This window comes from Canis lupus, chromosome 3 (assembly GCF_003254725.2).
Source record: "Canis lupus dingo isolate Sandy chromosome 3, ASM325472v2, whole genome shotgun sequence".
In the NCBI taxonomy this organism is placed as follows: Eukaryota; Metazoa; Chordata; class Mammalia; order Carnivora; family Canidae; genus Canis; species Canis lupus.
The window spans coordinates 60,079,245-60,105,846 of record NC_064245.1 but is presented as its reverse complement, the minus strand read 5'-3'; the positions used below and the strand labels follow the sequence as shown (position 1 = coordinate 60,105,846).

At 60.0% G+C, this 26,602-nt stretch overlaps 1 protein-coding gene across 7 annotated transcripts in view; it reads right to left on the bottom strand.

Annotated features, from left to right (window-relative positions):
• SH3TC1 (SH3 domain and tetratricopeptide repeats 1) overlaps window positions 1-21,862 on the bottom strand; it is a 48,653-nt gene extending 26,791 nt beyond the window's left edge. Inside the window, exons 1-2 of one of the 7 annotated variants that reach the window (XM_025437352.3) lie at window positions 21,731-21,862; window positions 1,747-1,964 (exon numbers count right to left, since the gene is read on the bottom strand). In XM_025437352.3, the coding sequence (XP_025293137.1) occupies window positions 1,747-1,918 (172 nt within the window). In that variant the 5' untranslated portion in view covers window positions 1,919-1,964; window positions 21,731-21,862. Of the gene's footprint in view, window positions 1-1,746; window positions 1,965-7,435; window positions 7,783-21,586 lie in introns of those variants that run through there. The other 6 variants (XM_025437351.3, XM_025437353.3, XM_025437356.3 and 3 more) reach the window with 6 other exon arrangements.
• Between the last annotated feature and the right edge of the window lie 4,740 nt (window positions 21,863-26,602).

The window sequence follows — 26,602 nt, the reverse complement described above, 5'->3', positions numbered from 1 at the left end:
AGTCCACACCAGGAGGGTCACCCTGGCCCTTCCCAGCTCCTCACGGCCAGGGGAACCGAGGAAACAGGTGTAAAGATGCCTCAGGCTCCCACCATGTACCTCGTGAGGCTTTATTTGTGTTCTCCCCACACATCCATCATTCACTGGCCATTCAGATCTCTACTGAGCATCTCTGAGCTCCAGCCCGGGCCCCGGGCATGTGACCCGGAGGAGGGTGGGCAGGTGAGGCAGGGAACCCTGGGGGGACGCAGGAGAAACGGACTGTCCTCAGATCAGGGAGGGTCCTCCCCCTGCAGCTTGTCCCCAGGGCCCAGGACGTAGAAACAGGGGTCCTGGAGATCACACAGGTGCTTCCCAGGTATCCAAGCAGGAAACAGGCCCAAGTCCAGCTGGGCAGTGACAGTCAGGATGCTCCCGGGTCCCCCTGCACAGTCAGGATGCCCCCTGGTCCCCCTGCACAGTCAGGATGCTCCCGGGTCCCCCTGCACAGTCAGGATGCTCCCGGGTCCCCCTGCACAGTCAGGATGCCCCCAGGTCCCCCTGCACAGTCGGGATCCTCCCGGGTCCCCCTGCACAGTCAGGATGCCCCCGGGTCCCCCTGCACAGTCAGGATGCTCCCGGGTCCCCCTGCATAGTCAGGATCCTCCCAGGTCCCCCAGGAAAGTCAGGATGCCCCCGGGTCCCCCTGCACAGTCAGGATCCTCCCGGGTCCCCCTGCACAGTCAGGATGCCTCCCGGGTCCCCCTGCACAGTCAGGATGCTCCCAGGTCCCCCTGCACAGTCAGGATGCTCCCGGGTCCCCCTGCACAGTCAGGATGCCCCCAGGTCCCCTTGCACAGTCAGGATGCTCCCGGGTCCCTCTGCACAGTCAGGATGCCCCCGGGTCCCCCTGCACAGTCAGGATGCTCCCGGGTCCCCCTGCACAGTCAGGATGCTCCCGGGTCCCCCTGCACAGTCAGGATGCTCCCGGGTCCCCCTGCACAGTCAGGATCCTCCCAGGTCCCCCAGGAAAGTCAGGATGCCCCCGGGTCCCCCTGCACAGTCAGGATGCCTCCCGGGTCCCCCTGCACAGTCAGGATGCTCCCGGGTCCCCCTGCACAGTCAGGATGCTCCCGGGTCCCCCTGCACAGTCAGGATGCTCCCGGGTCCCCCTGCACAGTCAGGATCTCCCCGGGTCCCCCTGCACAGTCAGGATGCTCCCGGGTCCCCCTGCACAGTCAGGATGCTCCCAGGTCCCCCTGCACAGTCAGGATGCCCCCGGGTCCCCCAGGACAGTCCGGATGATCCCATCCCTGGCAGTTCCCTGCTTCCTTTCCTCGCTTGGCCTCAGGTGCCCACGTCTCTGGCACATCTTCTCCCCCAGGGGGAGGCCCCGGCTTGGTCCTGGGTGGCCCCGGATCCCCTCTTGGACAACCTTCGTTCGCCCCCTAGAGGAATGAGGGCTGCCCCGTTCTGAGCAGTCCCAGGGGCTTCAGTCCTAAGGACACAGCAGGACCAGGAGCGCCAAGGTTACTCCAGAGCCGTAAATTCCCCGGGGGCAGCTGTTCCAGAGCTTCCCGGCCCTCCCCTCAGCACACCAGGGTTGTTATCAGACACACACGGCCTCCTGGAGAAACACCAGCGGGGCCCTCGTGTGTCACAATGTCTCACTGGGCACAGGGCGGTCTCCACACGCACCCTGACCGTGTGGACGCCGCTCCATTCCCGGGCGGCTGGCCAGTGGGGTGGACGGCGCGCTGTACTCACCGCCTCCGCCCAGAACCTCGGCCTCCTCGGGCCCTGCTCGCGCCCAGATGACCGAGGAGCCCACGGCCGCTCTCTGGACCTTGTGGCCGCCACCACCGCCTCCCGAGGGCGCTGTGGGCCCCCTCCCCCTGGTGGCCGGCTCCTCCCAGGCCGCCTCCGCTGGGCCCTCCATGTCCGCTGCAGCCTCAGGGCCGGGGGCTCCGCATGCCAGCTGGCCACTGTGGGCAGAGGAGGGGGCTGGTCAGCAGCGAGGCCTCCCCAGGGACACAGGCGCCCGTGGGTGCCGCGCGGGGTGGGGTCAGGAGGGGAGATCGCCTCCCCTTCGCCTGGTGGGCCTCTGCACATCCTTCCAGAGCTCTGCTCCTGAGTCGGGGGGCCTCTGCTTCTCCACTACGACAAACCCCTGCCGCAGGCTCTTTCTGAGACCTGGGCCCCTCTCACCAGCTGGGCTGGAAGTCTCTGCGGGCAGGTGGGGGTCCCACTCCAGCTCATCAGTAGACCTCTAGGAAGTAGCTCAGAGCCCGACAGGTCATGGCTGCTCAAACATTCCTGCAAGCGCCAGACGGACGTGGGGCACAGAGAAGTCCTCTTGGGACACGCTGGCACCTTGGACGCGAGCAAGCCCCCCACACATCCTGTCCAGTGGGGCCGGAGCAGACTCCCACAGAGACACCATCGAGTTCCATTTCCCACAACCAGCAGCGCTGTGATTCTGGCCTCGGGTTCCCAAGGGACCCTGTGGCTCCTTACAACACCACAGCCCCACCCCGCCCCAGGCTCCGGGGATTCTGCCTCCGACACTGGAAGAGGCCTGGGCTCTAGCAGGGGCCCCGGAACACCGTCCCATCCCAGGGGCCAGGAAGTGAGCCAGCTTCCAGGCTGCTTGTGGAGGGAAGGAAGCAGGTGGCAGATGGCAGGGAAGGAGGAAGTGGCCGAGGCAGAACGAGGACAGAATGGGCGACTGCTCCCCCCCCAGGAGCAGTCATTAAGCCTCCCTCCTTACTGGGGTCAGAGATGAGAGATGGATCAGAGATGTCCAGAGATGGACACACCCTGCTCCTGGGTTTGGGGCTTTGTCACCAGTGAGGACACAGAAGAACACAGAGTCCCCTCTCAGATGGAACACCTGGGGTGGCAGGGGTGCCGAGTGGTCAGGGCTGGGGCTGGGGAAGACCCCCAGCTGGGCCCCAGGGACGGGAAAAGCCAGCTCTTTGCTCAGCTTCCGCCTCGGGGACAGTGGAGACGAGGAATGGTCCTGCCAGCTCATGCGCAAGGTCGGCAAGAGCACAAGCAAGAGAACCCCTCATTTCGGGACCCCCTGACCCTTGATGATGACCTATGAGATTTCACCCCAAACCTAGGACTGGCCAGCGGGAGCTCCGTCTGCATGCAGGGACAGGAAAGCACCATCTCACCCCTTCCCTGGAGGATGTTGGGGAGCAAGTCCCCAGCAGCGGGCAGAGTACGGGGGTGGCCATGCAGAACTGAGCCTGGATGGCAACCACCGGCCCTGGTCCTGTCCCGCAGCTGCACCCTGATGCCCTTGGCAGAGACAGGAAGCACCTGGGCAGCCTTAGAGATGCTGGGGTGCAGGACACAGGACATGGGGCACAGGTCGTGATAGATGAGGTGAGGGCTCCCAAAGCATCGAGCATCCCATGAAAGCAGAGGAGCCCCCAAAGCCTGTGAGGCCCAGAGTGGGGGGTTTGGTTCTGTACCCTGGGAAGTCCCCTTCAGTCCTAGAAGACAAAAGAGGGGAGCTGGACCCATGCTGGGCCTTGGGTTTATTTCCCTGCCTCATGTTGTCACCAAAACCAAGAGGCCGCTGGATCTTTATCAGACACAACATGGAATATACAGGACCCTTCCCTTCAAGGCCTGTTCCCACCTCCCTCCAGACCCCCTGAACCCAAGGATTGGGCCTGGACCCAGGTTCCCAGGGAGCCTTGGACACCAGTGTTTGTCACCACCTGCATGTGCCAGGGCTAGTTAGTTCAGGGGTAATTCCCAACACTGGGGGGTGGAGGGAGGGAAGGGGGTTGGGGAGTCAGCGAGGCCCCCGGGGGAGGTGGGGACCATGTACAGAGGGGCTGACAGGTGGGTCCAACAGCACGGTGGGGCAGAGCCCAGAGACAGCCATACGCCCAAGGTCACTTCTTGGCCACAACCGTCCAAAGGGCTTAGGACTGACCAGGCAAAGCACGGAAGGCCCGAGTCACCACATAGCTGGGCAGCCGCAGAGCAATGACAGAGTCCCAGACCCCCGGGTTCCCAGGGAAGTGGGCCAATCCCTCTGGCCATCTGCTCCTCCCAAGCTGGACAGGACTCACGGGGTCAGTGGCAAGGCCTCCTGCCCGCCTTCTTTCCTGGCCCTTGGCGATTTGAGGCCAGGGCTCCCGTGGGAGCTACTGCCCATCACCCAACACACCCAGTTCAGCCACATGTGACCTGTCCCCAAAGCCTCCATGCACTGGACACCAGCAGGACCCAGGGACACTGCTCAGCCAGTGGCACAGGCAGCTGGCTCCCCTCCCAGGTTCCCTGGATAGTCACGTGGGGGAGTCTCAGCCCACAGGGGGGCTTCACAAGGCCTGCTGCCCCTTCCTTGGACCCTCCCCTAAAAGGTCTAGAGTGATCTCCACTGGGGATTGGCAAGGGCTGCTTTTCAGCCCATTATAAGCCAGGATTGCTCCCATAATCCAAAAGAAAAAGATAAAAAAAAAAAAAAAAGAAAAAAGAAAAAAGTAAAGAAAGAAAGAAAGGTAGTAATGGCCACGGAGGCTGCAGAAGCAAGTCACCGTGTTTCTGGCAGGAATTACTCTGGTGCCCCTCCTGTGGCCTTGGTCCCAAACAGCCCATCTGCTCCAGCACCAGAACCAACAAGCCCCCAACAGCCTGAGGCCGGCAAGGTTTGCAGGAGCGAAGCTTCCAGGGGCCCCTACCCCCACCCCCAATGGGGACCTGACTCCAAGGAGCACCCAGGGGATGACACATACAGCTAGGCTATCTCCATCCTTGTAAAGCATGAAGACCCCTCTCTGTCCTTCCGGATCCAGCTCCATGTACTGGCTGTGGTCCCCAGGCCCCAGCCAAGCCCAAGCCTCGGCTGTTTCTTTCCCTCCTCCTGGCTTCACCTGCTGGCTTGCAGCTCCCACACCCCAGCTGACCATGGGGGTGCTGGGACCAGGATGCCTGAGGTCTGCAAGGCCAGCCTGCCGTCCCTCCCCTCTGACCTGCTGAAGCCCATGTTGGGGTCCAAGCCTCCCACACCCCTGCCCGGCCACATTACCCTTCAGGAGGCACATCCTAGCCCCCACCCTGGGCTCAGCAGGGGACCCTGCGGCCGGGCATCTCGCAGGACTGTGCCGGGTCCCGTGGCAGCCTCCTATCCTGCTCGCCTCAGCCCCGGGGTCAGGACCGGCCCATCCGTGTGTGTGTCTGGGGGCACCAGGGGCCTGCTCCCGGCTGCCTCAGGGACAGCTTCCAGAGCAAAGGGAAGGCTTCCTGGGCTCAGAGACCCTCCCACCTGCCCCGTGACGGATGTGCCTGGGCAGGCGGGGCCATGGGTGATAGTCGTCAGTGCGGGGGCGGGGGGGGGGGGGTTCCTAGTCACAGCTGGAGATGAGGAAGTGGGCCCAATCTGTGCAGGAAGGTTCCCTCCCCGCTTCCTATAATGGCCTCGCTCCTCCTCACAGGCCGGGGCTTCTCCAGTGGATGCAGCTCCCAGACCGCAGCCCTGGCAGCTGACCTGGGCTCCTGGGGGGCCGCTCTCTGGTCACCATCACAGGGAGACCCTCCCTTCTGGCCTTCACCCTCTTTGCTCAGTCTGTCTGGGACAAAAACCCCGGGGGGTGGGTGCCTGGTGGGTCAGCAGCAGGCCGCAGGCCCTGGCCAGCACCCGGCCCAGGGGAGGAGACATGGGGTCGGTGGGCTGGGAGAGCTCTCCACGCCTCACTCTGCCCACCCAGACGGGGAGAGCCGATGCACCTGCCTCACAAGGAACACTCCAGGGTTACAGCTGGTGTTGAATAAAAGTGGGTTCCACAGAGGGAGAGGTGGTACCTTTTCAGTCCTGATTGGGTTGGGGGGTCTGATGGAAGCACTCATGGGGCTCGTCTAGAACCAGTACCTTTTGGTTGCACATAGACCCTGTCCACACCACCAAGAAGCACCTCTTGAGTTGTCTGGTTACCCCTGGACTGGGGTGGTGTCCCCCAAGATCCATCCCCACCCAGCGCCTCAGCAGGTGGCCTTACTTGGGAAGAGGGTCTTTGCAGATCTGACTTGTTAGGATGAGGTCATGCTGCAGGGGGCGGGGGGGCCTAACCCAGGGATGGTGTCTTATAAAAGGAGGGATGTGGATGGGCATGGGGCAGAGGCCATGTGACCACAAAGGCCAGAGGGAGGGACGTGGCTAGGAGCCCCGGGAGCTGGAGGAGGCGGGAAGCAGGAGGTGAGAGGGACCCTCCCCTGGTGCCTCCTGAGAACCCTGTGATTTCGGACTTGTGGCCTCCAGATGGTGAGAGTAGGTTCCCACTGTTGGGAGCCCCCCAGGGACAGATGTTGTGTCACGGCCTCCCCGGGGACACTGGTTCTCCTGTAATACGCATGCCTTCTCGCTTTCTCTGCCGGGAGGTAGGGTCGACCTCACCTGCATCAGACATTTTGTGAGAATCAAGTGCACAATGCCCCCGATAGGATGTGTCATCGTCACCAACTGCAGTGTGACCGTCCCTGAGCACCCACCACCCTGAGGTGCTGACCACACACACCCATCTAATCTCCCTGATGACCTGGGGGAGGGGACGCCACGGTGCCCATTTCACAGGCTTAGCCAGCTGCTGCAGGGACTCAGCTGGCCAGGGGGCACTGACGGGATTCGAACTCAGAGGGGCCGAGTCCAGCACTGGAGCGCCTGCCCTTAACCTGCACGCACTCCATCTCAGCCCCCACCCTGCCTCCCCCTGGGTGGGAGGCCACAGCTCCCAGCACTAGCCAGCTCCACTAACTGCCAAGGTTGCTTTGTGAGGGACAGAGCTGGGGGTCTGATGCTCCTGGGGAGGTCATTGGAAGCCAGGAGGGGGTCTCAGTGGCTTGCTGGGAGCACCCACCTAGGGCAGGACCTGACATTAGAAGTCCTGGGTCTGTGTCCTCCCCTACAACTATCTGGTTGGTGCCTCTGGTCAGGGCACTCATCTCTATCCAGATGATGTTAAAGAGGTCCAGAGATGGTGACCTCAGAGTGACCAGGCACAGCTGCAAAGCCACCCTGGGCTGTCTTGTGGTGTCTGCCCAATGTGGCACCTGCCTAGGGCAGGGGCCCACCGGAGACCCCGACACCCGGACTCCGTCCTGCTGGCTGGGCTCTGCGCCTTGCCCAGACCCTGGCACACGCTTGCTGGGTGCCCACATGAAGGGAGGGTCCAGCGAGATCACAGCAGCGAGGCGCTTCATTGGCTGCCCCCGGCGCTCAGGACTCCTGGCTGCGGTCTCCTAACCGGCCCACAGCCTTCCAGACTCCCCAGACTGCAGCTCTCTGCTCCCCACAGTCCCAAGATGCCAGAGGACTCTTCAAGAAAGTGAAAGTCCACAGACTATTTTCAGATTGCACCGTGGGTGGCGAGCCCCAGCTCCGGGGATGATACCCGCTCACCGGTCCTCGTCCCGCCCGTCCCGGTGTCCCCCGTACCTGCGTCCCAGCTCCTCAGAGGCAGCTCCCGGGCGGTGGTGGGCAGGCACCAGGTGGCGGCTCCCGGCTCCCTGCCAGCTGGCCCTGCGGGCCGTCTCAGCCAGCCAGGACAGGCAGCGGCCACCCACGGCCCGGCTGACTGCACGGCGGCCGCCACCACCCCCAGCTTCCTGCCACACTTCCTCCCTGCGCCAGGGCCGGTGGGAGAGGCAGGCCCAGGGAGCCTCACGTTGATTGTTAGCTCCTCCCTGGACCAGCTCCAGGCCCTGTCCTGCCTGCCGACTGCCCAGCACCCCCAGCTCTGAGATCGACACCAGGGAACACCCGGGCTCCCGCCTTGGCCCCCAGGATTAGGGAAGTGCACCAGCTGCCCACCCCACGGCTGTGCCAACCTCGGCTCTGCTCTGTTCCTCCTCTGCTTAGTGCACACACGCCCACATGGCACACATGACACACACACACAACATTGACACGTGACACACATACACATACGTGCATGCACACTGAAGGTATGCACACACATGATACACACGTGCACTCACATGCAGACACATGTGCACCACTTCCCTCGGGGCCGGGTGCTGCCTTCTGCCTGCCCACTGGCCCACCAGGGACAGATGGAGGTTGGACCACAGGTACCCCGCTTTGTTCTCTGACTTCCCACGCACGGGTTTTGGGACCCAGCAGGGCCCCAGGATCAAGGGCAGGACAGAGACCTTCTCTGTCTTGTGCACATAGCCAGGAAACACCTCTGACTCGGTGGTAGCGGTAACGGTGGCAACGTGACTGTTTTATGGACAGTGAAGCTGAGGTCAGAGAGGTCGTGGGATATGCCCAAGATCAGTGACAACCAGAGGAGCCCAGGACTGGGTTTGACAGACACTGAGGCCCCTAGGCCAGGATTTCTAAGGGTACCACCACTGACACTTGGGGTGATGGCTCTCTGTCACGGGGAGGGGTTGCTGTGCACACTTAGGATTACAGCTGCATCCCTGGCCTTGGCTCACTAGAGGCCAGTTACCCCCTCCACCCTGCAGACCCCAGCTGTGACAACCAGACACCTCCAGACATTAGTCACCTTGGGGCAACGTCCGGCAGAACCGCTGCTCCAGGCCAAGTTGCCTCCAGGTGACACAACTTTCTCTTACCAGCTCCTGGTGTCATGTGCTGCCACCCCAAAGTCACAAGTTCCCCTCCCTCCCCACGGGGCTGGAGCCTAGGCATGAGGGCCAGCACGAGGCCAGGGCACCTTGCTGGGCAGAGCAGGTCACTGAGGCCCAGAGCAGGCAAGCCATTTGCCTCGGGGGCCCTAGCAGTTCACCGAAAGAGCCAGGCCTGACACTCGGGCCCCCAGCACGCCCAGACCAGCCAGGTCCCACTGCATGGACACCACACAGAGGGAGCCAAGGGTCGGGGAGGACGTTTTCACAGGCAGAGTCACGGGGGCGAATCTGAAGCTACTGTGTGGGTCCCAGGGTACCGGGAGCCCTGAGAGCAAAGGGGCAGCCGATTCACAGGCCGCCCCTCCTTCCCACTGGGACATGTGGCCTCTCCAAGCCTGGCTGTCCCCTCAGTGTCTCTTGGAAGGACAGCTGTGATGGCCTCGGTGCCCATGTCCTGGGACTGCTGTGACAAAGCTCCATGGACTGGGTACCATCAAGTGACGGAGGTCTATTCCCTCCGGGTCTGGAGGCCAGAAGGCTAAATCAATGTGGGCAGAGCCGCGCTCCCTCTGGAGGCTCCAGGAGGGTCTTTCCCGCCTCTTCCAGCCTCCAGGGTCCTGGGGCGCTCCTGGGCTCCCGGCCACATGCTCCTCCATCAGCACTCGGCCACCCTCTGTGTGGCTCCTCTTCTCTTCCGTAAAAGGACACTCCAATTGCGTTTGGAGTCCCTCTCCTCTCGAGATCCTCACCATAATTGTATCTATACAGACCCTTTTCCTAAACAAGATTGTGTTCGGAGGCTCCCGTGGATGCGCCTGTGGGGCCAGCATCCTGCCCAGTACACCTAGACTCCGGCCAGGGCAGTCGGTGAACGCTGATGCCTGCCTGCCTGACCGCAGTGCCTCCCGCCGCGGCTCCCCTCGGCCTCAGCATCCTGCAGACCCCACCTCTGGGCCCCAGGGGAGCCTAAACGAGGTCCGGAAGCCCCGTCCTGAAGCTCCTCCTAGGGCAAGTCCTCACCACCCCTTCCTCGAGGACACCTGCTGCTCCATCTCCCCACCCTCCCATCTGCTCCAGCTCCACCCCCAACCTTGCCCAGCTCCCCATACTTCTGCCTTCACAGCCCTGGAACCGAGGATGCCCTGCCTCTTGCAAAGGACTCACTGGACCTCAGAAGTTGGCCTCCTCGAACCTGCTCTGGAGGACGGGTTCCCCTGCTGTGGCCACTCTCCTGGGCTAGCCTGCCTCCCCCATCCAGACACAGGTACCCAAGGCCCTTGGTAGTGGCATCTGGGACCTGTGGAGGACCGCAGATGCTCGCAGATGGGCCTTTGCTCTTCCCCTCAGGCCTCACAGGAGGGTAGAGCTCAGGCTGCCACACGGGGTAGGACGTAGGCACCTGCGTCCAAGGTCAGCGCTGCTGGCGGCCACACGGCCTTGGTGTTTTGGATACTCAGAGAAGCCCCGGGGGGGGTGGGGGGTCAGATGCTCTTCTGTGGTTTTGCTCTGGATCCTCATGAGGATTAAATGAGATGCAAGACATCTCTAGCAGGCCAAGTCCAGCCTGTTATCACAGCTGCCCTTAAAAGTCTGTTCATTGTACAAGTGCTCAGTGTCCGGGCATCTCCCAAGGCCAAGGCGTGTGAGAGCAGGGAGCAGGGTTGTCCAGGCCCTCTAAGGGTGACCTCCCTGGCCCTGCCGCCCACTCTGCAGCCCAGAGCTGGCCTGTGCCACTGCTCGGGGAGGCCCGGGGGCTGCAGACAGAAGCCTGGCACAGGCATCGAACCCTCCCTGTCCAGCCCACTGCAGCCCCTGCCCCTCCCAGACTGCGGCCCGTATCTGTATGGTGGGACCCCGAACCTTTCAGTCTGCCCATGTTCCAGAACCCCACAATGTGCAGAACACGAGATGCTTGGCTCCTTCTCCCTTTGTTTTTCTGGAAATGGTACTGAAAGCTGCCCCAGATGGGCTCTACATCCATAAAAGGGACTGGACACGTTTCCTCTCCTGGGCATTGTCCCCTGCTGTGGCCCGACACCCCATATCCTGTTTGTCTCTGCAGCTGTGCTCTTGGCCCAAGGCCTCAGGGAGTTTCCAAGGGCTTCCCCAACTGTCCCCAGTGCTCTGATTCTGCACACTGCACCCTGACTGCACAGAATGCACCCCAGTTCCACGCAGCACACCCCAATCCAGAGCTTCAACTCTGCACAGAGCACCCAAGTCTGCTTGTTGCACCAACTGCACAGAATGCATCCCTGCCCAGAGTGCCCAACTCTGCTCAGTGCTCCCCAACTCCAGAGTGCACCCCAATTCTGCAGGCACACCCGAATAACCTTCCAGAGGAAGAGCATGAGCTTTCTAGTTTGGGGGACTTTTCAAATAGGGGTCCTTCCCACAGGCTGGGCACGGGGCAGGCCCACACAGCCCAGCCTCGAGTCCCACCAGGATAGCCTGTCACTCCCCAGGTCTCACTCTTTCCTGGACAGATGGTGGAGTCGGACTTGGAGGTCTCGAAGTGCCCCCACCCCCCACACACACACCTGCAACAGCTCTGATGTCTGACACGGCTGCTCTAATACATTCCAATCCTCACTTGCCAAGAAGATGCTAGATCCAGGCAGGGGTTATAGCACTCCTGGAGTGACTATTACCGCCATCTCATCCGCTGGACCGAGAGGCAGATGGGCGTGGAGGCGGCTCCTGCCCAGGGTCACACAGCCCAAGGGCAGGGCCGCCAGCTGGGGTCTCAGGTCCACCTGGTGCCAAAGCAGATGCCCTGACCCTCTAAGGTGTGAGACAAGCAGCCAGAGAAAACACACCCGAGCCTGGGGCTTTCTCAGTAATCAGATCCTTGTATCTTCCAGCACCAAACCCTGATTCTAATTCTTCCAGGTGGCAATTCAGAGAGCCATCCCTTGCCTCTGTCGCTTTTCCCATCACAGGGGCCAATGGGTGTTTCACTAAATTGTAAGGTGTGGTGAACATGTCTGGGTGTTGCCCAGGTGTCGACAGCCAGACTCAGTGTCCTCAGAGCCTTCCCCTCACCTCCCCTTCGCCACCTTTCCCTCCCTCTAAGCTGCTGAGGCTGAGAAGCCCCACAGCAGGCCTAAGGGCAGGTGCTGCACACAAAGCATACCTGCGCCCCCAATCCCCGCCCCATCCCCAGCCAGGGAGGAGGCACTTTCCCTGGCAGAGGAGCTGGTACATTTTGGGAGAAGGGATGGCTTCCTGCCCTGCATTTGTCTGCTCAGAACAAATGCAAGAGGCACGTTTTCTAGCCAGTGTGGAAGCTGTGGGCATGGTGAGCGTCGCCCAGGAAAGCACGTGTGTCTGCAGAAGGCCAAGGCCCGACCACCACGTCCTGGGAGCTAGAGCCCACACTCAGGGTGCGGCGCTAACCTAGCCGATGCCTTCCTGAAGCCTCAAGGGTCATGCAAGGAAACGGAAGTTTGGAGAAGGGACAGGGACAAGGATCCCCTGGCAGGGCCTACTCTGGGGGACCTTAAACATGCCCTGCCCCTCGGTCCCTGTCTCCCCAGTGTCCTCTGCATGGAAGACAGTCAAAGGGTTCCTTCAAGACAAATGTCGTTCCAGGTTGCACGGGGAAGCACCCAAACCGGTTCTCTGCCCTTGCCTCGGGAAAGTCTGCAGCACCGGAGGGGACCAGCTCCTGCCAGACCCTAGGACCACAGACATGGATCCTGACCCTGGCTCGGTGAGGTCAGAGCCTGACATGACCCAAGCCTCCCCTACACTCAGTTGGGGTCCCCCAACAGCCTCCCTGGCACGTGGCTTACCCTCTTGATGGATCTCCTACTCCACCTGGGGCTCGGAGCTACCCCTACCACCCACGTGATCTTGGTCTCATTCGTCTCAGCCCTACCTGCCAGGTCTCCACCCACATGGGGCTCACAGACAAGCTGGGGAGGCAGGCTTGGAAATAGACTGGGATGATGTAGCACAAACTTTGCAGTGGTAAAGGGAGGCCTGGGATGGAAAGGAGGGCAGGATGGAATCAAGGAAGTCTTCCTGGAGGTGGAGGCCTCTGGGCAGAGTCTTAGAGGAAGAAGACCCAGGCAAAGAGGAGGTGCAGAGGCCTTCCCAGCGCCAGGCAAACCCAGCCTCCACCTGGACAACCCTGCTTCAGGCACGTGGCTTTATGGAAGGAGAGGCCAGGTCACACTCTTGCCCCAGAGTTAATCCACAACAGGCCATAACGCTGAATCTCAGGAATGCACAGGCCCTTAGGGTGGGTGGGTGGGTGTAGGCTGTGTGGCTACTCCCCACCTCACTCCCCAGCTCTGGTTCTCACCAGCAGCCCCTGGGCAGTAGAAACAAGACAGGCCAGGCCCACAGGGGTCATTCAAGAGCTGGGGTGGTGATGCTTCCTGTAAAGGGCCATCGGGTGGGTCAGGGCAGGGGCGGGTGAACAGATGACACACAGCGGGTGGTGGTCGCAAGAATGGTCAACAAGCAGGTCCACTCTGCGCTGGTGGAACCTTCTTTACAAGACAGGGGCTGGATCTGGCCCTCCAGTGGGTCCTGCTCTAGAGGACGGGTAGGGTGGGGATTCGTGGAAAAACATCTCAGGATTCCCCCACCAGAGCAAGAAGGCGTTCCCTGCTGCGCTGGAATTAGGACAGATGAAGGTTCAAGCAGAGGAGGAGGAGAAGGAGGGTGGAGGCCGGCCTGGTTAGACAGTCACTGCACATACAGATAGTTAAACTGTCACATATTAGCAAGACCCAGCACTTAGAGTCCAGGAGGACATGAGCACCAGATAAAGCAGGTGATTGAGTAACAGGCTTACAAGTCGCAGGAAGGGAAGGCACCTCTCCCAGGGTCACAGGAAAGAGGGCCCCGGTGTTCATTGGTCCACACTAAGCGACACCCCATCGTCTGTCCTGGTCTCTGGTTCCACATCTGTAGGATGTAGATGTGACGGGGACTCATGCAATTTCTCAGACAGGCAAATGGACGAAGGGCCACTGCACACCTTCTAGGTGCACGTACACTTTCCTGAGTGCTGGCTGGGTTTGCAGAACCGGGAAGGCCAGGCTGGAGACATCTGTCCTCAGCATGCCCGGGTCTGAGGAGAGATGCACGGGGGGGCGCGGGGACATGACAGAGATGGATGCCACCAGCCCGGGTCCTGGCACCCAGCTGTCCCTGGACATACAGAAAGGACTTGTAAAGGCTCGGCCTGTGTTTGTTATTTTTGGCCTCAGCGGCTGAAACCACCCCAATCAAAGATGAGCAAAGCTCTACTCCCCGAGATTTCAGGAACTGCTCTTTGCAAAACAAGGATATTGAGACCAAACAGGCTTATGATGACAGACAGCCACTCCGGGCTGGGTCACAGGCCTGCAGGAAGCTGTCAGCACTTCCTGAGCTCCGTCGGGACTGAAGACGCCAGCCCCCAGCCGCGGCCTGGGTCATGGTCATCCTGCCCTGGGCAGGCGTCACCCTCAAGCCAGGGGCCCGCTGACTCGGCCATCCAGCAGCTCCTCCTCAGCCGGGCGGGGCGGTCCCAGAGCTGGCCAGGTGCCTGAGCGTATTTGCTGGGCCCTCCTCCAAATGGTGCTCCTTCATCTGACCGGGCCAGGGAGGCCCGGTATTCCCAGAAACAGAGCTTTCAGAAGAGGGGTGCCACTTCTCAGCATCCTGAGTAATGCCCCTTGGGTTCTCAGAGGAAGCTGGTGGGAAAAGCATAAAGGCTGTTTCCACGGCCCACCTGGAGAGTGAGGCCCGGCTGGCATGATGTCCTGTCACCCCTCAGAGGGACCCAGCAGGACCTGCCAGCTCTAAGTAGCCCCCTCCCCTACAAAAGGAAGGATGGGGTCCCCAGGGGCCACACAGCTGGGAGCGGCCAGTCTCAGGAGCACCCCGATTTTTTCCTTCGCAGGACAGGCATGTCCTACTCTCTGGACCGTCTGGCTGTGTGTGAGTCATGAGGTGACCCAGAGAGGGTTGCAGAGAGGAGACAGAAGCAGAGAGGTCTCTATCTGGGCCTCACGGCACGTTCTTGGGGCTATTTTCTCTGGGAGCCTGGAAAGTCGACTGCGGCTTATAGATGAGACCCCAGGAACGCCCCAGATCCCACTGAATCTCACTCCCCAGAGCACATTCCGACTCTGGGTGGAACCCCGCTGGAATTCTGGACATTCTCTGCAGCCCAGTCACCAGGGGGTGGATCTGGACCCAAGCTTATGCAAACATTAACCCAACCCCAGCCTCCCAGCCAAGACCCATCTCCCTGGAAACCAGGCCCAGGTCAGGGCAGCGGTGGGTGGAGATGCTGAGGTGGGAATTTCCGCCAGACGCCCTGAAGTCCCCCTTGGGCTGTGCGGGGACCTGAGGGCCAGGGTGGCCCTATCAGCCTCCAAGTCCCTGAGGGCATGCAAGAGTGGATTTGTTTGACTACTTCCCATCTCTCTGCTCCCTTCCCAGCAACACCTCCTCATTCCCTCCTCCGCCTGGCCTCACCCACCCACCGCCCCTCAGAGCAGCCTTGTCCCCTCCACCAGCTCCCTCTCTGTCGCCGCCTCCAGTCGCCTTCTCTTCCCTGGCCCCTCAACCTAGCTGACCACAGGCCCCTTCTGAACACCACCTCCTGCTTCCTGGGGGTCCTCTCCCTGCACCTGCTACACCTCTCTGTCTATACCCACAGGCCAGGGACTTTTAGAACCTCTGTCTGCGCTGACAAGTCCAGGGTGCCATTGATCTCAAACCTGGGGCAGAGCTGGAGCTGCAGGGCAGTCCCCTTGGGGGGAATTGGACATGTGCCCCCCAGTGCCCACTCCTCCCCCACCTTCCCCGGAGCAGCAGGAACTGGCTCAACACCGCCCCCCCCTTCCTGTTGACAATGAAGCCTCTGGCCTCAGCCCGCCTTTGCACGTCTCTACACACCTTCTCCACCGGGGTCTGACCCCATCCCCGCAGCCTCCCTCAGGCACTGCCTCCTTCCAGCCTCCCCCCAGCCGCACACCGGCGCTGTAACAGGGGTCTCCGTGTAAGCCGTCATGTGGCCAGCACATGAGGACCCCACGATGGGCCCCACGTGCGTGTGTCACATGACAGAGACTCAGCACCAGCAGAGGGGGCAGGGGGTGGCCCAAGCCCCTCAGGACACTGAACACCAGCCCGGGGGTGGGGGGGGCAGAGGGGCAGAGTCCTGAGCAACACGCCTCTGGTGCGCTGAGTCACACAACACTGCCCTGCCCCGCTGCCCACCCCCAGCGGCTCGCCTTCTTCCCGGCTCTCCGGGGAGGCCGCTGGGCCTGAGGGAAGCCCACAGGCCTCGAGTGGGGCGAGGGCACCTGTGAGCCCCTGGGCCTCAGCTGCTGAGACCCCATGCGCACGTGTGGCACCTGGCAGGGCCGGGCCGCAGCACGCCTGCCCCTCGTCGTCGGCCAACGTCCGCACCTGCGCCCTTCCCATGCCAGCCGCCCAGCTGCAAGGAGTCACAGGCTGCGACACGGCCGTGGCAGCAGCCCAGGTGCCAGCCCTGGGGTCCCCCTCACCCATTGTGGGATGGGCAAGTCCCTCTCCTGGGCAGAGCCTTCCTGTGCTCACAGAGGGGAGCTCGGGGACCCAGCCATGCCACACACCTGTCCCTCGGACTCCCACGCTGGCCTGACACAGTACGTGCTACGGTGCAGGGGTGCTGAAGAGCGCGGTCCGGGGGCTCAGGGGGTCACATAAAGCAGAGCAATTGCTGTCATGACTGTTCAGTGACAGTGGGCTTGGGGAGCTGGTGGCCCTGCTCTGCGCCTGGCCCAGTGCTGGGCACCCAGGCACGGATGCATTGGATGGCCCTGCCCTCCAGAGTGCTCAGCCTCCTGGTAACAACAGCCCAGGAAATGGATGGAAACCAGATAGCGCAGCTGGAGCCATCCTGACAGAGGATGCGCAGAGAGGCCGCAGCCACCTGACAGCCAGGATCCTGCCTGGAGACAGCTGGGGAGGCTGCCTGGAGGAGGGGCTCAGAGCTGGGCCCCAGCATGCGAAATACACTCCCTTCACTGAGATAAACGTCTGGTTCGGAGCATTGTGTAGCACCAAAGAGTAGGAAGTGGGAGGGAGGGAGGGAGGCAGGGCGGGAGGGAAGGGTGGATTAATGACAGAGGGATACATGAGACTTTGTCAAAGGGACAGAGGAGCCAGTGAAGGGCTCCCAATGGCCGAAGCTAGACTACTCGGAGCAACAAAATAAAGTAGTATTAGGTATAACCTGAAATACGCAATAAATACTCAGAAGCCCATATTAGCGTAAACAAGTAATTGAATAGAAGTGCCTGGGGGGCTCAGTTGGTCTGCCTTCAGCTCAAGTCATGATCCCGGAGTCCTGGGATCAAGTCCTGCGTCAGGATCCCTGCTCAGCGGGGAGTCTGCTTCTCCCTCTGCCTCTGCCCCTCCCCCTACTTGTGCGCACGCTCTCTCTCTCTCCCTCATAAATAAAACCTTAAAAAATAATAAGTGATTGACAGTGGCTGAGGTTGAGCATCTCCCCTCAGCTCAGGTCGTGATCCCACAGTCCTGGAATTGAGTCCCACGTTGGGCTCCTTGCATGGAGCCTGCTTCTCCCTCTGCCTGTGTCTCTGCCTCTCTCTCTGTGTCTCTCATGAATAAATAAATAAAATCTTTAAAAAATATAAGTGATTGAATAACTGAGTAACTACCAACTAAAGCGTGTAGCTCCTCTGACCTCTGGCGGGGAGCACAAGTCCCCCCCGCCCCGGGTGTGGAACTGAGCGCAGGAGTGTCGTGTGGAAATGCAGGGAATGCATGGTTCTCTCTGCGGTGGGGGGGTGGGGTCTGACAAACGCCACCTCAGCCCAGGGACCAGCCAGTAGTGACAGGTCCTGTGGATAACATGTGCCCCTGATGGACGTGATGACTGTGGCATGTCACCTCTGTGCTCTTCCTCCCCAAACTAGAACCCAGTGGCACCATGAGAAAGGCAGCGGACAAACACAAACCAAGTGTGTAATGGGGCGGGAAGGGTGGCAGGGGTGGCGATTAGCGAGTCACATCCCTGTGGCACGTCTGTCCCTCTCAAGTGAGCCAACACCGACCCACCATTTGTCACCAAGGTCTACACCTCGTGCAACTGTGTCCATGTGTCCCCAGAGCCACCAAGGGCACCACCATACTTGAGGGGCCTTGTTTCTCATGACCTTACTTTTTAAGGAGGATTTGCCAGGTGTTTTTCCCAGCTCCTTCTACTGCTAATTTTCAACAAATTGTGCCACTGGATTTGGCTCAGGGCTGGGCTGGGCCTGGGCCCACCTACCAGCAGCTGTTTTTAGCAGAAGGGCACCTGAGCAGCTGGCCCCAGTCAACACTGCCCATACTCTGTGCCAGAGGAGGGGACCAAGCACTCTACAGAAAAGTAGTGGGGACCCAGAGCAGGCAGGTCCTATTGGCCTGACATCTTTTTTTTCCTAAGAATTTATTTATTTATTCATGAGAGACACACAGAGAGAGACACACAGAGGCACAGGCAGAGGGAGAAGCAGGCTCCCCGCAGGGAGCCCAATATGGGACTCGATCCCAGGACCCTGGGATGACAACCTGAGCCAAAGGCAGATGCTCAACCGTTGACCCACCCAGGCATCCCTATCAGCCTATTGTCTTCAAATAGGTGAAATGACGCTCATCTCCCGCCCACCCCAGCCAGAAGTGCAGAGTGACCCCAGAGTGTCTGTCACTCCTGGGGCAGCCACACCTGGCCTCTGTCAGCATACCCAAGGCAGGCCGGTTCAGGGGTGGCAGGTGAGTCACCAGCACCTATGAAACCACGTCCTCGACCGGCAGCCCCGCCTCCAGAACCCACGACCACCCACCTACAAGGGTGTCCATGCTCCTCATAAGAGCACTTTGGAAAGAAGCCACCTATTGAATTAATCCCACTCCCTCCAGCACCCAGGGGTGCGCGGCTATGGTACAGAGCAATGAGGTTCCCTGTTGGCCAACAGGGCAGAGCCCTGACACAGTGAGCAGGGAGGAGGGGAGGTGCAGGGACGGTGTGTCGTGCTGCGCCTTGGGCTCTGCAGGGGGCCAGAGTATGGCCACAGTTTGCTGGCCTTTGTGGAGGGGGATAAACGAGCAGTGGGACTGAGGAGGTGAAGCACAGGCACTTTGCAGGGTGGCGAACCGGCTGTAGGATGCCCTGGCAGCAGATGCACGACATCACACATTTGTCAAAGACCATGAGAGTGTGCAGCACACGGCGTGAAGCTTCGTGGGTGCAGGTAAGGACGGGGCAGGAGGCCGGGGGACCCCAGGTGGAGGCAGAGTGACATGACAGGAGACTGTATCACGCATGCACCAACCAGCCTAGTGAGGGTGGCAGTTGGTGCGCCAGACGGAAGCCAAAAGGAACCACGTGTTTGCACTGGGCTCCAGCTGGTAACACTGCTCCCCATGGGGCAGAGGCAACAAATTCTTATACTTCTGCATGTGGGCGGAGCAGCAGGTGTTTGAACATTCAGGTAAACGGCTGGTAGTTGGTGAAAGCCAGGTTTCTCACTCTTGGAGTGAATGAAGGAGGGGCAGGATGGTCCAGGTGGGGACAGATTAGAGGCAGAGAAGGGAGGTCTCAGTTAATGCAGACACAGTTTACATACGGAAGTACTTAGACCCACGTACGTACCCGGCTGGACGCATGCACAGTCACAGTCCAACTTACAGATCCGTGTACGTAGCTCGGTTACATGCACACATGCACTAACTTATAGATACACATATACACACAGGTTAGTGTACTTACACTTGCAGATGTGTGTACAAAAGTCAGGACCAAGTAGCAACAAGCACACTCAGAGTGCAGGTAGATCCTGCTTTCTAAGACTACTCTCCAGCTAAAGGAATCAAGACCTTGAAGAAATGGCTGATGCCAGGACTCGGCCAGCAAAGGTACAGAATGCGCCCGGCTTGTGGCGCCAGCAGGTAAGGAAGAGAATGAATGAATGAGTGAGTGAATGAATGAATGAAATCCAACATGACAGGACGAATCAAAGGACACAGGAGCCAAGTGAAAGAGCTCCCAATGGCTAATGTTAGAAAACTTTGAGCAACAAAATTAATTAGTATTAGACTATAACCCAAAGTATAAAATAAGTATCCATGAGTCTATCCAACATAAATAAATGAGCAAATAAATAAGTGAGGGAGAGGGACAAATCTCCCATGTGGAAGAATTCCCAGTGATGTATGTATATACACCACGCTTGACAAGGGAGCCCCATCTCAGTCCCTGGGGGTGCACTCTGCACGTTGACCTCTCCACTAAGGGCACAGCGAGGGAGGGTCAGGAGGGGGACTGCGCAGTGGGGAAGCCTGGCGAACCTCACCTCGACCAGGGCATCAAGGCCATCGCAGTGACCAGTCACGTCCATGCAGGTGCCCTGGACATGATGTGACAGGAGGGCACCGCACTCCCAGGGTCTTCCTCCTGAGAACCCATGATCCCTGTCCAATCACGAGAAATAATCAGACCCATCCTCAGTGAGGGACATCACCCAGAATCCTCGATCAGGGCTCCTCACAAAAATCATCAGAAACCAGGAAAGTCTGGGAAACCATCACAGCCCAGAGGAGTCTGGGGAGATGGATGACGACAGGCCACGTGGTGTCCCGGACGGGCGCCAGTCTGGGGAAAGGGACATTAGGTGAGGACTAAGGAAATCTGAGCCAAAGATAGACTTCACTTAAGAGAGGGGTCCATATCGGGTCCTCGGTTGTGAGGAATGTACCGATCTAATGAGAAATGTCAGTGGTCAAGGAGACTGGGTGGGAGGGGTTATGAGAACTCTGTGCTACCTTGGCAATTGTTTTGTAAATCTTAACCTGTTCTAAAAAAAATCACAAAGTCCCAGCAAGGCGGAACATGCACACCGTGTGTGGAGAGAGCCGTGATGGCCCAGAGAAACGGCAGGTGCACCTGGGCCTAGAGCCGACTGCCTGGGGTGAAGTCCCAGGTCCACTGGCTGTGGCCTTAGGCCAGCCCGGGAGCCTACCTTGGCCCCTACCTGGGACGACACGTGAGGCAGAGCCAAAGCACCGGGGCCACCGAGGCAGGTCTCGGGAAGACAGCTCTAGTCCAGCCGCTACCCGCGGGCAAGCTGTGCCACCCAGAGCCTCAGGCCTCTCTGTAAATGAAGGAGGAGGACCCTCCACGGGTCCCTAAGAATCCTGTGACCTCTGGGCAGGGGGTGGTCATGGGGCACCGAGAGGAGCAGCTCCTAGCCTGGGCTCACAGAGAGCCCCCCGGTCAGCTGCGGTCAGCCTGCGCGAAGCCCCTGGCGGGGTCACAGGATCACGGGGGCAGAGCCTTCCCCGTCGCTCCCCTGTTGGGCCCCATCCCTTTCCATTGCCCCTTCCCTGCTCCCTGAAAGAAGGAGCGGTCATCCTCAGGGCTGCAGGGACTCTGGCCCCTGGGGGCCAGGATGAGGGCTGGAGGAAGTGGGGAGCGGAGGGCCCAGTATTGAAGTCCAGGCAGGGCAAGGCAGTGTTGAGCGGGGGAAGAGCCAGGGCTGTGGCCCCTACCTCCAGTCCAGGGCTCCTGCTCCTCCCCACAACCCCTACCGTCATCGGCCCTGGAGAGCAGCCACTGACTGGGGGTGGCCCCCCTCTGGGGCCCGGGAATGCTCTCACCCTACAGACAGGGGACCTGAGGTCCAGAGAGGCAGAGCCACTTGCTCCCAGGTGCTCAGCCAGGATCAGAACCCTGGGGCCCCTGCCTCCTGAGCCCTCCAGAGGCCCCACTTGTGGGGAAGCATATCCCCACCTCTCACAGTGGCCACCATGTGGACATCCAGCTTCACCTGCCGGCGCTCCGCCCTTTCTCAGACATAGGGACACCAGGCTGGCCCTTTCTTGGCCACCTGAACCCCAGCCTGACGTGTCACTCCCTCACCCTGATGTTCCCTGACCAGGCCGGTTTCAGGGTGCACACCCCATGCACACCCTCCCCTGGCCTCACCTGTCACGACCGTGAGCACTGTGGGGAGGTTGCAGTGTAGGATGGCTCCTCCTGGGGCAGGTCCAGCCCAGTGGCCTAGAACTTACCCCGCCACTGCTAAGGGAGGGAGGCGGAGGAGGGAGGGGGCTCTTTGGGGCCCCTCACCTGCGGCCAACAAGGCTGCTGCTGTCCTGGCCCCTCAGACGGTCTGCCACTGGGCGCGCCAGCCAGGACAGGAAGGCGCACGTTTGCAACCAGCCAGGCCCTCCAGGCTCCAGTCAGGTGGCTTGAGCAGTCAGCCCAGGTCATTGGTCGCCCCACAGCGGCCCGCCCTGCCTGGAAGGGGCCCAGTCTCCTCCCTGACCTTCCTCCTCCTTATCTATATCGGAAGTCCCGGGTCAGCATTCCCAAGCTGGGAGGGGAGGAGCTGCCTGCAGGGAAGTGTGGGATCCCAGGGGGTCTCAGGCGGGGCCTGGTGTGCAGGGGGCCCCCTGGGGAGCAGGGGGCGCGGTGTGTCGGGGCTTCGTGGTGGGTGCCTCAGGGAGGAGGGAGGCTGGGAGAGCCACCCTTCACCGGGCTGAGGAGAGCACCCCAGTCACTGGGGCCTGGTTTCTGTAGCTGGGCCTGGGGGCAACTGGCCAGTGAGCTCAGCAATCACTTATTGAGCACCTACTGTGTGCCGGGTGCGGTGTGAGGCCAGTGGTGGGTCCGTGAAGATGAGCAAGGCCTCCCGTGCGCTGTCCAGAGACTCATATTTGCTCATGATAAGTCACCCGGGCTGTCCTTAAAATTATATTCCAGACTCCAAACTGTTCACGTGAGGGTCTCCCAGGTCAGGCCTAGGAATCTGGATTTGTAACAGGTTCCCAGGCGACCTTTGTCCTCAGGCAAGTCTGAGTAGCACCCCTGTCCCAAAGGTCACATCTTCCTGCAAATAATCAGGTAGGTGGGCAGAGTCACTTCCCGGCCCCTCCTCAACCAGCAAGTTTCTGTGCCTCTTGTTCCCTGTCTTTGAAACTGGAGGACAGAAGACTCGGCCTTGGCTCATCAGTGTTTATGAGGATAAACGGGTGGGCGAGTGCTGGGGTCCCAGCCAGTGCCCACAAACACCCCTAATGTGTATTTTTACATCCCGGTGACTGACCCTCAGCCACAGGGGGTGATTCGTGTGGTCTGCAGGGGTCAGGGCGGGGACTGGTGGCTCAGGCCGGAGGCAGGACATGCTGGGCAGCAGGGCTGGGCCCCAGTTCTTCCCACCCATGTGGAGGGGCTTCTGTACTGCCCTCCTGGCGGAGCTGCCCCAACACTGTCCCTCGAGTCTAGAGACCTGGGCTTGCTTTCTGCAGAGCCTCACGTGCTCACCTATGGGCCCCACACTGTCCTGTCCCAGGACGAGGCTTCTTCCAGGGAGGAGGTCCGGCCTCAGAGCTCCCATTCCCATGAGCAGCGTCACCCACTGCCAGCTACCCTCAGCAGCACAGCTTAAAGACTCTTCTGGGGGTGCCTGGGGGGCTCAGTGGGTGAAGTGACTGCCTTCGAAAAGGTCATGATATCAGGTCCTGGGATCAAGTTCCGTGTCGGACTCCCTGCTCCACAGGGAGCCTGCTTCTCCCTCTCCTCCCTGTGATGCTCTCTCTCACTGTCTCTGTCTCTCAAATAAATAAAGAAAATCTTTTTTTTTTTTTTTTTTAAAGACTTTTCTGAATTCCTTTCAACAATTTAAGGGGTAGAGATTACATAGGCAAGCCAGGCTTCTGGCTGTTCTGGAAAATCCAGGAGCCTGGCTACAGGGGGCAGCATTACCCCCTGGCCCACGTGGTTGGGGGGCGGGGAGGGCTCTCCATTGCCCATGGCCACACGGGGACTCCACAGGTTCACCAGTTGGTACCCTGCAGGGACGGAGCTGGGACCCCGTGTCCCCGGGCCCCATGGGGACCCAGTCGCCTAGCCCTGTGGCCCGGTCCCCAGGAACCTGCCCAGCGTCCTGGGGCTCCTGGGGACTCTCCAAGGTCTTGGACAGCCATGGGCCTGGGCTGACCTGCAGGGCCCCACCCCGTGCCCTGGGGGAGTATGCTTGTCGCCAGCCTGGGGCTCAGAGGTAGTTAGGCCAAGGGCCAACAGGAGGCCAGCATCTCACTCTGGCTTCCCCTGCACCTTCGATTTCAAAAGCTTGGACCAGCCCCCCAGGTCTGCAGTGGACCTGCTTCCAGAGGCCCTGGGCTACACAGCAGTGTGGACACGGTCTGATCCCAACAGTCCCCAGGCTGGGGTCCTACTATGGGATTTCCCACCACTGGAGCCTTGAGGTCTAGAAGCTCTGCTCCTCCAGCCTGGCAGGTTCTCTCAAGGATCAAGCTGGGTCAGTTTCCATCCCAGCTCCACTGTGGACGATACACACCTATCTTGGGGCCACAGTTTCCGTTTGCAAGCCAGAAGTGGCTGTGCTGGGAGCTCTGTGGATCATGGTTTTATGGAGCATGGCTTCACCAGCTGCCAGGCCAGAGGGATCATGGCTCCCTGGCATCCCTGTGCACATGGTCTGGAGAATTCTCTCCATGGTACAGCACTCCCACGACGTCGCCTCTAACCTAATTGATGGGCTAAGAATGTGTACAAAGAGCGCCAGGGCTTCCTTGACGTGGTTGAGATGGTAAGTAGCCTCACCATGGAGCCCAAAATTCACTTAAAAACAAGTCCCTGATCCTAAATTTATGGTCTTAAACTTTTAGAGACCATATCAGAAATCTTGCTTCAAAAAAATAAAGCCACGTGTACCTTCCTTTCAGTAGTCGTGAACCTAAATGACTGGCCTGGACACCTGTCACCCGAGGAGACATGGACTGGACCCCGCTGCTTCCAAGACAAGTTACCTGCTGTGGAGGAGCCCCGAGGGCACACTTGGCCATGTCTGAGTGAAGAGGACCCACAGAACCTAGGAGATCCCAGGATGTGAGCATGTGTGTGGAGAAAGGGCCATTGGATCGGTTTCCTTCTGGGATACACAGAGCTGCCTGGGGCCAGAGCAAGATGTGAATGAGATGGGGATGAGGGACAATGGGGTGACTCCAGCAGCGGCAATCCCAGCTCTGAACATGAAAGGGGGTCACACCCCCCCACAAGGCCACGGGCTTGAGCTTGCTTCTCCTGATTGGGCCACAGGGCTGTCCTCTCTATACTCCTTCGAGGTGGCCAAGACTCCATCCAGGGGCTCAGGTGGCCCCAGTGGTGAGAGGTGTTGGGTCCCGATGGGACCCTTACTGAGCACCTGAAGATATTCTCAATGTACCCTCCAGGGTGGGGCAGGGAGCCAATACACCACGGACCACTGGGCCCATTCTGGCTTTTGAAAATGTTCCTTAGAGAAGCAAAATCAAACTGGCAACATTCACTGTGGTCATCAAAGTGACGGGGTTAGCGATGAACCATTTACGGTGCTCATGGGTTCCACATGGATCACTCTCATAACCCAAAGGTGATATTTCTGTAATTAGAAAAAAATGCAGTGTGGTAATAAAACAATCTTTTGGATTCAAATTTATGAATGAAGGCTTTTCGGATCAACTGTATGAGCCTGGGGATGGGCAACAGGCCCTTGACATTCAGACCTCTGGAGTTGGTGACCCCGGTGGCCCCAGGATGGAGACCCTCTGATACCCCCTCTCCCCAGATTTTGGCTCCTTACGCTGTCGCCTGCCTCTGGTGTGTCTGTCCACATGCCCCCATTATGGAAAAGCCCACAGATGAGCCCAGGGAATCTGGAGGCGGGGGGCAAGTCTCTCTGTGAGTGACTTTGAGCACCTGGGCTTCAGTTACCCCCCAACCACACGGAGACATCAGGCTGCCCCCTGCAGGTCCCAAGTCCCCACACCCATGCAAACCTGCTGGGCAGCTCTCGCCTGCCACTGCCCTCTAGTGGGAAGCCAGAAGACAGCTTGAAGGCCCTGTGATGAGCAGCTCTGGGTCCCCTGTGGGCCTCCCCCGTGGGGGTGCCCAAGACCTGTTATAATTACCCCTCCACAGATGAGAGCAGTGGCTCACCGGGGAAGTGGTGAGCTGGGGTTCACCTGGCTCTCCCTGTATTGGATCCCCAACTCTTAATCTTGCAACAGCATTACTAACTTAACAATGGATGAGGATCTGGCTCGCTTGTGGTGACCCAGACTGCACCCACTGTAGTTCCTGCTCATGCGGGTCACCTCATCTGACCACACAGTTCCCCTGGAGGTGGGCTTCTGGCATCACAATCCTAAGAGTGAGGGGTGGAGAGGGGATGCAGCAAGCCCGAGCCCACACAGCTGGTGCATGGAGCCAGCACCCATATGGCCAGGGGCTCCGGCCCCATCACAGGACTTGGGGCCAGCCACAGAATGGCTTGTGCCCGTGAAGTGCTTTTCAGGAAGACAGGGTCACCGGCTGACTGCATCAAGGTGAGGGCCCTGTGCTAGCTCTCAGCTGCTTGAGACAGGCAGGGGAGTGATAGAGAAGAGAGAGTATGAGTTTTCGACTGGCAGACCTAGCTTGAGTCCCATCTGCATCAGACCCGGGGCCAATGTCCCCTCCTGGCCTAAGGGGCACCTGTGAAGTCAGGGCAGGAGCTGGCCATGCCAGCCGTGCTAGGATTCAGTGCAGCAACATCTAGGTGGTGGTGGCAATTGCCATTGGAGACAGAGTAGGTGTCCTTCCCCGGGAAATTGCAAGTTCCATTCCCACCTGGACAGGCATGAGCTCCCTGGCTGCGCCCCCCCTGCAGAGGAGGCTGGGTGGGGGTGGGGGAGGAGAAGGCACCTGGCTCTGCCACTCTAGGCTGTATTTTCTTGAGTCAGACCCTTAAACCCACTAACCTTCTGATTTTGTATCTCAAAACTGGGGCTCGTGAGTGAGCCCATTCCGAAGTGATCTCCCCTGGCAAACCTCAGAGGGGACCACAGCCCCACAAGAGCCCTTGAACCGGGCTGTGTGAAAAATGTGTGTTTCATGAGCCACTAAAAATCACAACCCTGCCCCCTGGAAGGGTGCTTAAATGAGGGGAGGCACAGA